The 18,081-nt window shown below is 45.2% G+C and overlaps 1 protein-coding gene across 1 annotated transcript; it reads right to left on the reverse strand.

The window, feature by feature from the left end:
* Nucleotides 1-82: 82 nt before the first annotated feature.
* LOC128322379 (tubulin beta-1 chain) lies at nucleotides 83-7,590 on the reverse strand. Its single transcript, XM_053243522.1, has 4 exons — nucleotides 7,406-7,590; nucleotides 6,427-6,535; nucleotides 3,152-3,262; nucleotides 83-2,467 (listed from the first exon to the last, which is right to left on the reverse strand). The coding sequence occupies exons 1-4, from the start codon at nucleotides 7,460-7,462 to the stop codon at nucleotides 1,407-1,409; spliced, it is 1,338 nt and encodes a 445-aa protein (XP_053099497.1). The 5' UTR covers nucleotides 7,463-7,590; the 3' UTR covers nucleotides 83-1,406.
* Between the last annotated feature and the right edge of the window lie 10,491 nt (nucleotides 7,591-18,081).

Here is an 18,081-nt window from a genome sequence, read left to right on the forward strand (position 1 = left end):
AAGGAATGTTAAGGCAGCAACATGGATTTCAATATATGCTGCATGCCAAGTTCAACTTTGAAGAAAACACAAACCAAAGCCATTATTCAGAACACATGCCTTTATATAGAGTCCAACATTAAACACAACAAAAGTCATTGGAATAAGTTTGATTTCATGACTGTTACAGAGAACTGATGAGTTTGCACAATGCACAAAGAATGCCAACACACTGCCACAGAAAGCATGCTTCATCACCGCTACTGGAATCCATGCCTGTTCTGTTAACATCCTGTTTGCCACCACATCCCAATCCTTGCATCAATATTTTTTTCCATCCTTTTAAAGGAAGAAGGTGCAACTTGAACTAGTTTCAGTTATACCGTGAAGAACACTGGCAGGCATGATTTTGAACACAAAAGGTTTCTAGAAATATATCCCAGCTACTGGAGTGAAAAAGATAAAGCTCCCTCCCCTACCCCCACATAACCCAGTGGTCCCTTTTATCAGATGAAGTCCCAAATCTATACAAAAAGGTCATCTGTCTGAAGAGGTGCTCCTGAAAACTTGTAAGACAAGTTCTCATTCTGCAAGTGTGAATGAAATATATGCATCCTGTTTAAGAAACCTAATTGAAGAGATACTGAATGAAAGAGAAATGTATTCAACACAAAATTGCAGACAGCATTTCTACACAGAGCATCATCAGAACACAAGGGGAAGAAACCAAAATTAAATATCTTGTATGATTCTATAAAGCACCATCCGTATTTGTCAAGAATCAATTTTAAGAGGGGGCAGTTCTCTGTGAACCACCAACAAAGGAACAAAAGTGAGTATGTCTAGGTTTCTTTGCCTTTTGATTGATTGATAAGTGCTGTTAAGTCGGTGTTGACTCTTAGCGACCACATAGATAAATTCTCTCCAGGATGATCTGTGTTCCTGAGATAATTCAATCGCTTATCCCATTTCTCTACAGAGAACCTGATAGTCATTTTATTCAGATAAACTATTAAGACTCTTCCCCCAGCAACAAAGCTTTCAGTGCTGCAGCACAGAATTATGATTGGATTGACAATTAAGTTCAGTACCAGTAAGGCTAAAGAAGCTTCCATTGCATTGACACAAATGTAACTTTATTCTTTAAGTTAAAATTTGCCATTCAGCTTTGAAGGCCACCACTACTTTGTGTCAAAAGACAGCTTTATATCACTCTGTTCTTATACACATTTACCTGGAAAGCTCCTTCCCAAAACTTTTAAACTGTTTTGCCAATAAAATATTTCTAAAGATTTAAAGGTTACATAGAGTAGAGGTCACAAGACTGCCAGAGGCAACAGTGAAAAGCACCAAGTAAAACCAAAGCATGCATCCATTTAAATGATCTGATTTCTCCCTAAACACCTGCCCAATTGCACTAAGCTTACTTAAGCCTCATCCTCCTCTCCTTCCTCTTCAAATTCCCCTTGCTCATCTGCAGTAGCATCTTGATATTGCTGGTATTCGGACACCAGGTCATTCATATTGCTCTCTGCTTCTGTGAACTCCATTTCATCCATGCCCTCGCCCGTATACCAGTGCAAGAAGGCCTTTCGCCGGAACATGGCTGTGAACTGCTCGGAGATTCTCTTGAACAGCTCTTGGATGGCAGTGCTGTTGCCAATGAAGGTGGCAGACATTTTGAGGCCCCGCGGAGGAATGTCACAAACCGCCGTCTTCACATTATTGGGGATCCATTCCACAAAGTAGCTGCTGTTCTTGTTCTGGACATTGAGCATCTGCTCATCCACCTCCTTCATGGACATTCTGCCCCGGAAAATGGCGGCCACAGTCAGGTAGCGGCCATGGCGTGGGTCACAGGCTGCCATCATGTTTTTAGAATCAAACATCTGTTGGGTTAGCTCTGGCACTGTCAGGGCACGGTACTGCTGGCTACCCCGGCTAGTTAGAGGGGCGAACCCCGGCATGAAGAAGTGCAAGCGGGGGAAAGGCACCATGTTGACCGCCAGCTTGCGAAGGTCAGCATTCAGTTGGCCAGGGAACCGGAGGCAGGTCGTCACCCCGCTCATGGTGGCGGAGACCAAGTGGTTGAGGTCCCCGTAGGTCGGAGTTGTGAGTTTCAGTGTGCGGAAGCAGATGTCATACAACGCCTCATTGTCAATACAGTAGGTTTCATCTGTATTCTCTACCAACTGGTGGACGGAGAGGGTGGCATTGTACGGCTCAACCACTGTGTCTGATACCTTAGGGGATGGCATGACACTGAAGGTGTTCATGATCCTGTCTGGATACTCCTCCCTAATCTTGCTGATGAGGAGAGTCCCCATGCCAGAGCCAGTGCCACCACCCAAGGAATGGGTCAGCTGGAAGCCCTGCAAGCAGTCACAGCTCTCAGACTCCTTCCTTACCACATCCAGCACAGAGTCCACTAGCTCAGCTCCCTCTGTGTAGTGGCCCTTGGCCCAGTTGTTCCCAGCACCACTCTGGCCTGTTGGAAGAACAGCACATGCAATCAAGTCAGTAGCTACAGAAGAATTTCTCCTTTACTGGCCCATGGTGCTAATATGTTTAACATGTCTTGACCCCACCCTACAAAATACATTTTATTTGGCCTGCTAGCTGCTGCGTGGTCTTTGCTCCACATGTGGTCCTCAGTATAGCACCAAGAGCATGAAGAAAACCAAGTCCAGCCTGAATGAAAGGTGCATTGGGCCAAGACTAAAGCATGAGGAGCAATTCAAGGTCATGGAGGAAGATTTGGGGAGTGGGGGCAAATCACAGAGTTTGCTCAGAGGAAGAAGGATCTTTGTTTCATATCACTGAGCACCTGTACCCTGTCAAGTCAGCCTATATGCTGTACCACATTTCTGCTCTTTGACCCACTGTTGAAAAGCTTGGACTATTGCCCTAGAGTTAACAGATGCAAGAAGTTCAGATCAAGGGCAGGCAGTGTTGATTAAATAGAATTGGTCATATGTTCCTGACCCAATTGAATTTTTAGAATGCACAGCATGAACACAGAAGGGTAGAGATTTTTGTATTCCAAGTGAAGAAGCCAAATGCACAGGACATTTGGAATGAGTGGGCGTGAGTAATTCTGCAGCAGCTGCTTAAGATACATTTAACTCAAGGCAAGAACAAAGCCTGCAGTAACTGAAACAGCATTACATACCAAAGACGAAGTTGTCAGGTCTAAAGATCTGGCCAAAAGGCCCCGATCTGACAGAATCCATTGTACCAGGCTCCAAATCAACAAGGATGGCACGGGGAACGTACTTGTTACCTGAGGGGAAAACAAAAGTCACCCTTACAAACATAGCAGCCTTGTTCAGTATTTGCTGACTACTGCATTCTTGGCAACCTCAGCACTATTTATCAGAAGAGAAAGTATATTAAGTATCTTTTGATGGAACAGCAAGTTTTTACACTGGTCCTCTCATGTACAACAAAGAGAACATCTGTAAACAGATATCAGTTGGCAGCTCTGAGCAACCTTCTCCAAGGTTTTAGTAAAATCAAGCCATGCCTCAGAAGCTAGGTTTCCTCTACCAGCTTCAGAATAAATCCCTCAGATATGCTACTGCTTCAGCTATGTCTTACACCGAGATGCATAGGCAAATATATCTCCATTCTTTCCCAGCCAGTGGGACAAGTGAGGGGCTTAAGTGATCTGACAAGTGCCTTCCTCCATATTCAAGAGATTTCCAAAGCAGCCAGTACCAGAGAGTGGACCAGAACAGATGCTTGTTTCTGCTGCTTGCTTGCAAGAGCAGGGTCTGAGGCCATGGTGGGAATGGAATAGTTTAGAAGTACATTTGGCTCAGCAGAATTGCCCCACAAGTTATAGGGCTCTGTTTGTACTCAAGGCCTATGGAAGAGTTCCAACAGCTACCAGTTCCAATAGCCACCCAATTGCTACCTCTTCACAGTCCATTCCAGGCTTAGTTCTCACACAAAAATGTGATCACCTCTGCAGATTGCTGGTGGGAGGCCTGCATACCAAAGCATACCCTGCACAGATCAGGTTAGCCAGCCCAACATTCTCACCATACCAGTTTTCTACTGAAACCATTGTTCCATCATGCAAATCTTGCACCTGGAGTCTATAGGGATACACCCCAGACAGAAGGTTATGTCCTCATCTCATTGTGAGAACAAAGCACTGTATTAGGGTGCATGTGGGGCAAGTTCACAGTCATGTACATCAGTTTCTTGCTACTGGTTACTCAGCTAAATGGGTGAACTTTGAAATGAAGATGCAAAGGGTATGAAGAAAGAACTTCTCTCTTCAGCCTGATCTCTGCTGGCTCATTCAACACATGCATGTCATAACTTGATGACTAAAGGCTAGGAAACAGCCCTACATTAGACTCAAAGTGTTTTGGATCCCCCTAAGGAACATATGCTGGCAGGATAACTAGCTCCACCACACAATTCCCAGGTTCTGCAAAGGAAGGCTATTTTGGTTAAACCAAAGATTGGAAGGTTCCAACTTTAAGGCCACATAGGCATGCTCAGGACCTAATAGGGGGCACTGAGAGGACAGTGGAATGTATGTGGGGAGGGCGCTGGGTGGGAGTATTTTTCAGTTTCATTTAAGAATTAATTTTTTTCCTCTTAACTTTTGATATCTGACCTCTATTTTCTGTTACTTATAGGTTACTATAGATATTTCAAATGAAGTATCACTTAAGAAAGCACATTTCTATATTAATAAAATAGTTGGATATATGTGTTCCTATGTGGCCCAGCTCCTGTACGATAGTTAGAAACTGAAGTGGAGGGCATCTTAATTCACACTGTCACTCCATAACCCCCCCTTCAATAGAGCTGTTTTAAGTTCTCTTTCCCCAGCAGTTTCCACAAGATGCCTGCGCTTCCACTCGCCACCCCATACACCTACCCAGGAGAAAGTGGGGAGACCTGAGTTCAAATCTCCATTAAGCCATGAAACTCACTGGGTGACTCTGGGCCCATTACATATCTTTCAGCCAACCTACCTCACAGGGTTGTTGTGAGGATAAACATACTCATGTACACAGCTCTGGGTTCCTTGGAGGAACAGCAGGATAAAAATAAAATTAGTTAATTAACTGCTCTGCTGCAGGGAAACCACCAACTCCCTCTTGCTACTGCCTGCCTCTGTGTGCGTGACTGCATGCGCTCCTCTTGTTACTGACATGACGTGAAGTCTACACACAGCAAGGCGAGCGAGGCCCCAGCCGGGAGCAGCCTCATTGTCCGGGAGGAAGGCAGGCAGCTGTTGGGGCTGGCTGGGCCAGCGCTGCTTCCACATATATACACACACACACCCGCACGCCACACCGCAATTTCAGCAGACAGAGATCGGGTCGGGAGCTGGGGCAGGGCGGGGCTTCCTTTCAACCCCAACTTGGAGGAAATGCATGGGCGGCCCTCTCCACTCCCATGGCAGCCACTGGCATGGGGGAAAGCTGACCTCCTTGCGAGTTCTGCTGTTGTGGCAGCAGGCATGGGTGGACCAGGAATCTTCGCAGTGCCCTGGGCCGCACGCCCCAAGTGTCCACCCAGGTTGAGTTACAACAGCTCCAGGGAACCACCAAATTGCCCCTCTCCAGTCACGGTCACTACATGCATAGTTAGGATGCAGAACACTAGGCAAGGTAAGTACTTGCTTTGTAAAGTATTATTTCCCCAACCCTCTAGTTAAGTAGGAAAGCAGAGCATCTGCTCACTTGGAACTGGGATCCCGCACTGCTTATTTTAGATTAATAGATCAAATTCAGGAGACTGTTCCATGCACCCATTTTCCATTCGCTGGGCACACATATGCAGTGTCATGTAAGTCTAGAACAAGGGGATCAAGATTTACAGCACTAGTTGTACAAACATTCGATCCAATAATGTCCAACATGTTAAGTACAACTGGAATGTTTCACTACAAGTTTTGGTGGCCTTATTTTTATTGCCTTTGGTTGGTTACACAGCTTCTACATCTAAACAACCTTAAACATCCAGAAACATCAACATATTTAAGTTATAAACCAGTGATTTATTATTATTATTATTATTATTATTCTCTTCTATCAGATTAATAATAATAATAATAATAATAATAATATTACCAGCACCAGCAGCCAGCTAATTCAAAGTTTTAATTTGAGCCAAGCAGATGGCTCCAGTTAAGCAGAAAAACCATACAATTTTTAGTACAAGTACTTACAAAAGAACAGGACAGTAGGTACCTAGAAGAGACAAGGAGGGGCCTGATGCTATATATGTGGGTGTTATACTAACTAGATAGATAGATAGATAGATGGAAGATCAGTTATTTAAATCTTATCTGAATAAGTATGTTAACTGGTTAAAAGCAATTTTTAAAAGGTCAGCTAAGAATTCTTTAATTGGGTGACAGTTCTGTCTGAAAAGAAACAGAAAGCCCTCAGAATACAAGTGGTGCAATATTACCAGCAGCTTCATTGTAATAGACGTTGATTCTTTCCAGCTGCAGGTCGCTGTCTCCGTGGTAGCTGCCTGTGGGATCAATGCCATGCTCATCACTGATGACTTCCCAGAACTGGAAGAGGATTGTTGAAAGCTATTAGTAACTGCCTTTGAAATGCCAAAGCGACTGACCCAACGCATGCTGCTGCCACGCCTTAGCCGCATACAGCAGCCATGCCCACAGCTTGCTGCGTAGCCACTAGGTTCAAACTAATCTCTAATTAAATTGCACCTTACTGAAACACCAGCTGCCCCTGACCAACCAACAGGTACATTACAGCTGTGGCGGTGGTCAGTGGGCATCTGGGAACTGAAGCATTAATCGGAGGAAAGATGTGGAGCTCTATACATAGGGTGTTTTTGCTTTTAACAGAGACCATTCGATTCGAGGTTATGCTTTGCACGCACGCACGCACCCATCCATCTTGCACACTTCTCCAAATACAGGTTATGTCCTCTGCAAAGGGGCGAGGCAATCACAGTCTATCATTATAACCGGATTACTGTTCCAACCAGCTGGGAAGGGAGAGACAAAAAAGAAAGGAATCCGATCATGAAAACTGGGCTAGTAGAAGGATGCACTCGCTTTGTAAAGCGGAGAAATGAGGCTCTTGGTTGTTGTTTTTTATTGTATTATGGCGCTTCTGAGGACAAGGGGGTGGGGAAGGAAGATGTGGAAGCGATAAGAGCATCAGAGGCTCTGCTAAGGGTGGGGGAAAGACAAGAGCCATCATGGGGAGGGTTTTCAGAAACGATTTTGTTACCCCCCCCGCCCACCTCTGCATTACAGAGGCGGCAATGACAGCTCTGCCGCCGCCCTCGCCATCTTCCACTCTCCTGCCCAAGGGAAGGGGACGATGCTCCTGCCCCCCCCCCCGCCAGCGCCTGCAACAAGAGAGGCGCCCCTACGCCCCGCTTCCCTGTCCCTCTCTTTCCTCCGTACCTTGGCTCCGATCTGGTTCCCACACTGGCCAGCTTGGATGTGTACGATCTCACGCATGGCTGCGAAACTGCTCCGGGCTCCCACCCACTTACTGCCTTCAGGACAGCAGCCTCTCCTTCTAGCACCAGCAGCAGGAAACAGGGCGCGCCTTTCGGCCCGATGCTTTTATGAGGGGGGCAGTAGCCCCGCCCTCCCCCACTCCCACAAGCGCGCAGGCTCGGTCCTTCTGGCGAGGGGCGGGGCTGAAGGAGTGCGGCGCGTTCATTGTCTTCTGTACAAGGAAGGGATGGTAGAAGGGGCCCCCGCTTGAAAGTAGACGGCGGCGGGTGGGGGGGGGAGTGGACTGGCCCCGCCCACCGGGAAGGTCATTCATCAGGGACGTTTCGTGAGTCAACTTCGATATTCAAAGCCGAGCCTGTTGGGCTCCTCATGGCGCGCCGCCTTGGCTTTTCGCCTCGTCTTGTGGATCTGCCTCCCTGTAGCAGAGACCATTTTGATGCTTTCCCCACCAGCACTGGCAGCTTTTCCCACTCCAGTCCAAAAGCCGCAGGAGCAGCAGCTAGGCATGAGACAAGACTCAGTCCCTCCATAGTCTCGCTTTATTCTGTTGCAGCCAGAAACCTCCTCTGCTCTGCCGAAGCAATAGCTCCCATCTTCCTGAACGTAGCTGGCTCTTCCTTTTCGCTCCATTCCCCACCATGCCTCGCCCACGCCTTCAGCCCCGTGTCAGTCCGTTGTTCCCTTCAGGAATGCAGAATGTTCGGAAAGGAGGGGACCCCGTTCCCAGAGCAGTCTTCTTCGATGCAATAGGCCTCCCTTGCAGTACACAGTATCACGTGACTAAGAGCATAACAAGGGGCTATAGCTCCGTGGCAGAGCACATCTTTTGCATAGAGAAAAGCCCTTAGTGCCATCTCCAGCAAAAATGGTCTTGGGTCACCGGGCGGGAACAGAGCTCGCTCCGCCTGCGGTCTTGGAGAGCTACTGTCATCAGTCAAAAAAGACAGCATAGTGGGTTCCTTCCCAGCCTTAGGTCCCCAGATATTGTTGGACTACCACTCCCATTATCCCCACCCACAGTGGCCCTTCTGGCTGGGGATAATGGTAGTTGTAGTCCAACAGCATTTGGGGAGTCAAGGCTGAGAGTCCCTATCATAGACAGACCAGTGTGCAAGGTAGCTTAATGTGCAGGTTTGATTTGACAAGTACACATGGTACTGTTCGTTTAATATATTTTAATGCCACTCAAAACTTACATCTCTGGGCGGTTTACAATTAAAATATAACTAGGAATAGTATTTCCCTTTCTGACATTAAGGGAGCACCTTCTTTGTCATGAACCCTGCCGCCTGTTACAATCTTCTGGAGAGGTCCAGTTACGGTTGCCACGGGCTCGTTTGGTGACGACCCGGGACTGGGCTTTCTCTGTGGCTGCCCCAGGGCTTTGGAATATGCTCCCCGCTGAAATTAAAACATCTCCTTCTCTGTTTGTTTTCAGGAAGACCCTCAAGACTCACCTGTTCTCGCTGGCTTTTAATCAAATCAAATTTTAATAATTTGTTTTAATAACTGTTCTATGCTATTGTTTTTATTGTGTTTCATGGATTTTAATCTGGGTTGATGTTTTAATATTTTAAATTTTGTACACTGCCTAGAGATGTACATATCAGGTGGTATAAAAATATGATAAATAAATTGAATTGTGCTGAAAAGTCACCTTGATCAAAATGTACATTAAGAATGGCTCTTTTCTGCTTTTTGTTTTGCTGGCAGTGGGAAAGGTTAATGATAGCTGCTGTTCCCATTTTGAACATTGTGGGCTGGGCTGATCCTTTTGCCTCTCCTCTTTGCTTGTGGTGGGCCCCTGCACAGCCAGTCTTAAACATAACAAAGAGTTTTGTAACACCTTAAATGCTAACAGAATCACAGCACAGTCTTATGCTTACTCAGAAGAAGGCACCATTGATTTCAGTAGTGTCTGTACATGTGACATAAGCTTTTGTAGACTAGAGTCCACTTCATTAGATACATGTATTATTATTCTCAGTTGGCTGAGTTGCGTGTGTATGTGTATGCTTGCACACACACACACATTACATGGGTATAGAGAAAAAATGTGAACAGTACCATACAGCCAAAAGCTGATTACATGCAAGGGGTCCAGTAGGTCTGTGCCATTTCTATGCAAACCTATAATACATACAAGATGAGTACAGTGACCATTCAGAATAGCAGGAATTGGTGATGAAACAGTCTTGCTAGCTTTGCTAGGGTAAATTAACATGTGTAGTCAGAGAAAAAACCTGACATACAGAGCAACTTCAAGGATGTGCGGTTACAGCAAGAGGGCAACCTAACAGAACTTCCAAACTTAACTGCACTGGTGTAGCGGGGAAGCAGCCATTTTTGGCACCCTCCCCTTCCTCTGTGCCACTCAAAGATATGTCCCTGAGCATTGCACGACTGTCGGGTACATATTTTTAGGTGGCACAGAGGGCTTCCTGGGGAAGGAAAGAGCATTTCAAATGGCTGTTTCCTAAACAAGTGTTCAGTTCAGTTCTTTAATGTTACAGCCACAAGCCAAAACAGAAGAGAAAGATTACAGTTATATAATTGATTACAGTTATATAATTGAATGTATGTAATTAAAACAGACTGAAATTAGAATTAGTTAAAAGTTTTTGACAAAATTTAAAACATAATAATGATAAGAATTTAAAACAGTAAAATATCCTTATTAACCATCCAGTGATGTATATTTATGGCAGCAGCACAGAATTTCGCCACATTAGATGTAATTAAACACTGAGTCTGAAAGCAGCAAGGAACAATAAAATTGCTCCTGTCAACTGGGAAATTTACAAAACAAAGGAGTAATGAAAGATTCATGGATATCATTGTAAAACAGGCAGAATAATAAAACGTGTTCAGTAGTTTCCACCTGATCCAACCCACAAGGGCAGAGTCTGTCAGCAAATTGAACCCCTCTATAGCGCCCTTCTAGAACTGCCAAGGGTAAACAATGGCAATGAGCCAAGGTAAAAGCTTTCCTATACCTCGGAAATTCCAACCAGGTAAAATAATTCATTGCAGAGACTAGATATCTTCTTTTCTCTGAGATGTGAAATTTGGAGACCTTCCCAAGGTCATTTTGCCGTTCGGAGTCGAACACTCGTTGTTTAACCAGCAACCTTGCCTGATCAAATCCCAGCTTAGACAGGATTGTAACAGAGAGGCCCAAAGTAGCTATTTTAGCCTCAATAGACTGGATCCACCTGGAGCCAAAATCATCCTGTACAATTAGAGGAGCCAGGCCAACTGGATGATAAATTAGTTTGAGCCAGTAACAGAGTATAATAATCCAGATACTGGCCTCCACCCTAATAAAGCTAGTCTCCAAACGGGCAGCAGCATTTGAAACAGATCTTGGAATATTAAGGGCAGTTCTCAAAAATTTTGACTGTACACATTCCAAAGATGTTATATTTGGAAAAAGCCCCAGCTGCGCTCCATAAAGTAGTTGGGACTTTGCTTTGAATAGCTTAAAAGCTGCTGGTAAGTAGTAGCCACCTTTTGATCGCAAGTACTGTAGAATGGCAAGTGAGCTTTTCTGGGCATTGGAGGCTACGTAGTTCGCGTGGGCCTTCCTAGTGCCCCCAGCATGGAAAACTACCCCTAGGTACTTAAAGATGATACCTGCTCAATAAGTTGACCCTCAATCCTCCAAGTGCGAATCTTAGGTCTCCGTGCAAAAGCCCTAAACAAGTGAAAAGTGAACCTGCTGCATGGAGTGGTCCAAGTTCAGTAGATGGAGTAAAAATTGTTGAAGCCCTGTTGGACTTTCTCAAGGGCCTCCTTCACCATGGGTTCAGATTGTTTGTTTGTTTGTTCGTTCGATTTCTATACCACCCTTCCAAAAATGGCTCAGGGTGGTTTATACAGAGAAATAACAAACAAATAAGATGGAACCCTGTCCCCAAAGGGCTCACAGTTGAAAACGAAACATAAGATAGACACCAGCAACAGTCACTGGAAGTACTGTGCTGGGGGTGGATAGGGCCAGTTACTCTCCCCCTGCTAAATAAAGAGAATCACCACGTTAAAAGGTGCTTCTTTGCCAGGTTAGCAGGGGTATGATGGAGATGTCATTGATCCATGTATCTCATAGAGGAGGAAAGGCCTTTGAGGACAAGAGCTAAGAAAGCACTCTTCTAAATCAGCCAGGGATATGTTGTCATATTGTGGAACCGTGCCGGCACCAATGAACTTGAAGATACAAGCTGCCTCCAGATTTGAAATAATTGTGGATGAGGGCAAAATGGCAAAGTTTGATGGCCAGGTGTGCTTTAGTATCATCAGGGATAATATTTTGAATGGCTTGTCATTCATCATCTGTACCTCTTGATTTCACAGCCTCTTACCTCCATTGTTTACTCCCCCTCCTCCGTTCATATATATCTATATTTGATAATGGAGGATAATACTTCATACATCTAATTAAGTGACTTCTTGTACACAAAAGCTGCCAAAATCCATCTGTTAGTCTTAAGATGCCTGAGATGTGTGTGTGTGTGTGTGTGTGTGTGTGTGTGTGTGTGTGTGTGTGTTGTTCTAACAGACTAACATGGCTACCCCTCAGCAACTAGTGGTAGTCTTAAACATATTGAGGCGATTCTCACAATTGCCCAAAAGTGGGCGAAGGGAGCCTAGCCCGCTTTGGGGCGATCGTGTCCTGCAACAGGAACTGTATGGCTCCCGGCAGCTAACCGCCCTAAATATCCTTCCCCTAAGACGAGGTTAATGGAGTGAGCGCTCCGTTAACCTCCTCTTTTTGCTCGTGTACTGCCGCGGTGTGCAACACATGCAAGCAGCCTGCACACAGCCTCCTGGCCTCGGGGGTCTCTCCAGAATGCCCTGCGCGCTTGTGTAAGGCATCCTGGAACTTCTTGGGGCCATGCGGCCCCCGATCCCCGCAGCCCCCGCCAGCTCTGTGACGGAGCGGGCAGTTGTGTGGGTGGCCGATCTGGCCGCCCAGGGCTGCTAGCTTGATCGTCTGTGGGGAGAGCGTGTGCACCTCACGGGCACGCACTACTTCTGTTCCGAGGAGCGGATGGGGTGGCAGGGAGGCATGCTGCTGCCACTCTGCTGGACCAGTTTTTAAGCGAGCGCCAGTGGGGGAAACACGGCAGGGGGAGGGGCAGAGTGCACCCTCCCTGCCCTTAAAGTTATCCCTTTCCCTGTCAGTTCTGTGCACATCCCTACTAAGGGAATCTTTTATATAAGCTGGCACTAAGGACCCCTCAGCACTCCAGGTTTTGTAGCACTGAGGTAACACCGAGCACTGCTGTTTTTAAGCACTGCTGAGGTAACACTGAGAAACACTGAGTTCCTTTGGTAAACAAACTTTGTTTTTGAAAAACAGACTTCCCCAATATAAAAAGCAATTGTATTTGTAAAAAGCAAGTGAGTTGTAGTTAACCTGCAAAGGGCAATGAGACGCTTATGCATCAGTACACAGAGGGAACAAAGTTACACACAGCACCAGGGAGAAGCATTAAAATACAAGCAGCAGACCTTCAAGGCACGTTCCCTTGGGTAGGAGGGACTATTGGGTGATCCCTCCAATGAGCATCTCATCTCCTGGCAATTTCAGCAAACAAGAAGTCTAACAAATCATTAAAGTGTAACAGCTCATTAAAGGCAGCACTAAACAAGCACTTAAATAGTTTGTTATTTAACCAGGGTGCATGGCCTAAAAAATAAAAATAAAAATTCAGTGTGTGGCGGTGTTCTGCTGGGATGTGTATGGGGTATGTGTGTGTGTGTGGGAGTGAGGGTCATTCCACTTACCTAAAGGTCATTCAGTCCAACTGCTTGTACGCAGTAGGTTCACTAGCTTTAAATATCTCAAACAAGCAGCTCCAGGAGTTCTGTTTGTGTGTCTGTATATATTTAAAGTCATGAGTTTAAAAGATGGTGATCAACTATAGTCTAAGGACATTTTGCAAGTGACACCAAGCACACCCCATAGCAAGGATAGCCAACTTTCTCTCTCCAGCTGTTGATGAACTACAACTCCTATCATTCCCAACCATAATTGATTGTGGCTCAGGTTGATGGGAGTTGTAGTTCAACAACAGCTGGGGAGTGAAGGTTGTCTACCCCGCCCTAAAGGGTCTTTTCACAAACTTAGGTATTTAGCAGTAAGTGCAAAGCTGTTATTCATTTATTTCAGTCAGCTGGTGTTAATGCTTTTGATGTGGGGATATCAAGTTTTCTGAGTATTGAAAACACAGGATTTTGTACCTGAGAAAACAGTCTCCCCTAAAATAACACAGTGCTCTATTAAGATATTATGATGAAAATACATACATGTGGCTGTACATGTGTGCATGTTTTTGTGTGAATGACTGTACATGTGTTTATTTTAAAAGTGAACCTGGGTCTCCCTTGAATGCAAGTTTCAGATGGGAAGGGCACTACTTTACATGGGCTGAATATAATGTATGAATATGTGAATAAATTGTGAATAAATTGTATGTGCATACAGAGCATATATTGTGCACAGACTGAACATGTGTTGAATATTACATGTGAATAAAGCTACGTATAATGTGACTGAAGAAGTAGCACAGACTTGTGCCTTACCTATGACAGAAACAATATGCAATACAGCTCTCTCCCTTTCAGCCTATTTATAGCATGCTGTGATTTTTTTTTAAGTTGTATTATTCTTTATAATGCTAAGCACTCACCTACAACCACTGCTCCTTCTTGTCTCAGGGGTGGGGGAGAAAGAAGCTGAATCTCAGCAAAACGGCTCTGCAGCAATGTTGTGCCTGCCAATTCGGCCCAGCAAGGAACGCTGTGGAGCCCAGCTGGAGCTGCCAGTTCATGATGCAGCGGAGGAGGGCGCTCCACAGCTCCTGCTGCAAGAGCCATGCTCCAGGGACAGCCATGGTGGGGAGACTCCAAGCAGGAATCTCAGCACTGCTGCTCTCTCTGAGCAGCCGGGAATGCCCCAGAGGGGGGATGGGGATGGGAAGGGCTCAGGCTAGTGTGGGGCTTGGGGCAATGGCTTCCCATAAAGATGGGCCTGGACCCACAAGATGCACTATGACAACTTATGTGGATGTCTGAACATCCTTGCAGCACATCCCTTTATCACATTCATCTGAGAGGTCATTCTCCGCATGCTCCTTTGGACAAAGGGGGTTGCTTTCACATTCTCTGACCACCAGGAGCATAGCTAAGTACTTAAAAGATCCGGGACCTGGGCCCACAGCCTCCTTTCGATAATTAAACACAACCATACCCTCCCTTGAATAATTATTTGTTTTTAAAATACTCTAATGTTATACCTTTTAACGTGGTGATTCTCTTTATTTAGCAGGGGGAGAGTAACTGGCTCTATCCAACCCCAGCACAGTACTTCCAGTGACTGTTGCCAGTGTCTTTCTCATGGTTCTTTTTAGATTGCGAGCCTTTTGCGGACAGGGATCCATCTTGTTTTTATTTATTATTTCTCTGTGTAAAGTGCCCTGAGTCATTTTTGGAAGGGTGGTATAGAAATTGAATAAATACATGAATAAATAAATAGAAGAGCCAGCATGGTGTAGTGGTTAGCATGCTGGACAAGGACCGGGGAGACCCAAGTTCAAACCCCCATTCAGCCATGAGACTTGCTGGGTGACTCTGGGCCAGTCACTTCTCTCTCAGCCTAACCTACTTCACAGGGTTGTTGTGAAAGAGAAACTCAAGTATGTAGTACACTGCTCTAGGCTCCTTGGAGGAAGAGCGGGATATAAAATGTAATTAATTAATTAATTAAAATAATCCAGCACGGCTGAAGATGGAAGCAGCAGGGAGAGAGGTGAGGCCAGGTGTTCTCTCCCCTGCTCTGTGCAGGTGCTGCTTCCGCTGCATTCTCTTTCTGGAAGAGGTCATGGAGGAGGGAGGTGGCTGACAAGATTTGGGGCTCTGAGCAATTAATTGGGGGCCAGTGCCACATGGGCCATCCCCTGACACCCCTGCTTACCACATTCCTTTAGTGTATGCATAAAGGAGCCATTCAGAATAAGAAACCCGCACATAATTAGGGGGATTGGCTAAAGGCTACTAGGAACTCTGAATGTCCACAGAAGACAGCACAATGGGAGTGCTTTTCACTTGTCAGCGCGGTGTAGTGGTTAGAGTGCTGGACTAGGACCAGGGAGACCTGAGTTCAAATCCCCATTCAGTCATGAGACTTGCTGGGTGACTCTGCGCCAGTCACTTCTGTCTCAGCCTAACCTACTTCACAGGGTTGTTGTGAGGAAGAACTTAAGTATGTAATACACCGCTCTGGGCTCCGTGATGGAAGAGTGGGATATAAAATGTAAAAATAAAAATGTCGCCTTCCTAATCACATGGGCCAAGAAGTTATCATCCAAACCAGCCCTCTTGGGTAGTCAAATGAAGTTGTTTAGGACTCCTACAAATGCTTAAATAGAAGCAAGCACAAAAAGAGGGCAATGGCTTATTGCTAGCCCTCTTTCAAGATGCCATTCTCCATTCAAGTGTCTACCACAGGCTTCCTTTGTTTCAGCCTAGACATTATCTTGTACCTCACTGAATCATCCACAAAATGGACATATGCTCCTTTAAATGCATTTCCCCAGCCCTGACTGCACAGAGGATGTTGTAATTAATCAGAGCCAAGGACCAGGCAATCATTACTATCGCCTCCTGCCTTCCAAGGCTAGTTCACCACCACCTTTGCCCCCACTCACCTCCCACATTTTGCATCTTTTCTTATACAGTTAAATAAGAAAAGTCAGGGCCCAACTATGCACAGTATAGAAGTTCTAGAGTCCCAGATGTCTTGTTCTTTCTGAAAAAAACAGTCATGAATCAACTAAATTTGGATTGGGGCCACAGGACTCTGTGTGTGTGTGTGTGTGTGTGTGTGTGTGTGTGTGTGTGTGTGTGAGAGAGAGAGAGAGAGAGAGAGAGAGAGAGAGAGAGAGAGAGAGAGAGAGAGAGAGAGAAACCCTTTGCCCCCACACTGATTCTATGTCACCCCTCCCCAAAGCTATTAGCTACAGAAGGGAAAACTTACAGAGGCAAAATATGACAACAGAGGTCCCCCCTCTGCAGTTAACAGCAGCTTTGGAAGAGCATTTTGAATGGCTTATGAACACTTCTACCCAGTTTTAAGCCAAACTGACCTCTAACTACTTTCTGAGAAGGAAAAGACATCTCAAGCAATCACCGCACCAAATAATTTCTGTTTGGCTATGGGAAGAATATGCTGTTCCCTAAGGGCTTCTGGTCTCACCTCTCACATTCAAGCATGTTAAAGGCAAACTGAGCACCTGCAAGATGAGTGCAGAGGGCCCCTTGGGTTTTTTCCTTCTAAAGAGTTATGTGCAAAGAAGGAAATTCAGCTTTCTTGTTCTGCTGGGGACTTTACACTCTCACCCCAGAGCAACAGAAATAGAAGATTTCAGGTGCATGTAGGAATTTCATGGATAACCTTTTCATTTTTCCCAAGCGTGAGAAAGCAGAAAATCGAGGTCAAGGTGAAGTTTGGAGAGAGCAGGCCCAGTCTTGTTCACCTGTGATCACACCCATCCACATCCTCCACCCATCCCTCAGCCAAGGGGCTTTATTCAGAGCTCTACTCTCTGACGGCAACTAAGATCATGTTAATTCATGAAAACATGCTGAGTGCACAGAAAGGTTTCTCTCCACTTCCTCAAGAGGAAAACTGCTTAGTGGCAGTGTATACTTGAAGAACTTATATCTCATTGTCATAAGTGACTATGAGTCACCAGTTCTGTTTCTTCAATAGATGTTTGAGCGGAAGGTGGCAAGGCAATTCAGCTATTAGACTTCCCTTTCCAACCATGTCATTATCTTTTAATACAACAGCTTTCAAAGTATGCTTCTGAGTTAGATGGCTTGCACCCCCACTATTAGCAAATATATCAGATTCTTGCCACTATACAAAGAAGCACTTTTTAAAGTGATGGCTCTCTCTTCTCTTGACAAGGAAGCAGCAACTGTCCTTTCCTGCTCAGACCAGCACAGCATCCCCTACAGCAGATGTTCTTAAAGGCCTGGTTCACACAATCATTCAAATCTAGGTTTAATCATACAAATGTAGGTTTAAAACCAACATTAGTATGATTGTGAACCCATGCCCTGGCAGGAATGTCAGATTTATTTTGGGCCATAACCAACCTCTGTGTGGGTTCATACAATCATACTGATGTTAACCTACATTTAACCTAGATTTAAATTACTGTGTGAACGAGGCCTAAGATGGTGAGCCTCTTTAGGCCAGGAAACCATTTTCTCATTCTCCTGTGTAAGCTTGGTTGAAAAGCAGTACATTGTTACCAGTAAGAACAACAAATACATGGCAGGAATATAAAGCACTACCACATAAGAGGTGCTTAAATGCAGCCAGCTCCCCTTATGTAGTAGCACATTAACAAGCCTGTTACTGACTAATAATGTAAGAAGTTATGTAGCATGGTGAGAGTTTAAACAAGTTCTTATCTTATTCACTGGCACAATGCCTGCTTGTGTTTTAGATGCAGAGTAACTTAATATCAGCTTGCCAGCATTCCTTCAGTTGCTCCAATTTGCCTGTAGTTTTTATTACAGAAATAAAAATCAGGACACCA

Source organism: Hemicordylus capensis, chromosome 4 (assembly GCF_027244095.1).
Source record: "Hemicordylus capensis ecotype Gifberg chromosome 4, rHemCap1.1.pri, whole genome shotgun sequence".
Taxonomy (NCBI): domain Eukaryota; kingdom Metazoa; phylum Chordata; class Lepidosauria; order Squamata; family Cordylidae; genus Hemicordylus; species Hemicordylus capensis.

Coding starts and splice junctions, on each gene's coding strand:
- LOC128322379 (XM_053243522.1), bottom strand. CDS start 7,462: ATGCGTGAGATCGTACACATCCAAGCTGGCCAGTGTGGGAACCAGATC. Junction 6,536..7,405: donor GGAACCAGATCGGAGCCAAG/GTACGGAGGAAA, acceptor ATCCTCTTCCAG/TTCTGGGAAGTCATCAGTGA. Junction 3,263..6,426: donor CTATTACAATGAAGCTGCTG/GTAATATTGCAC, acceptor TTTTCCCCTCAG/GTAACAAGTACGTTCCCCGT.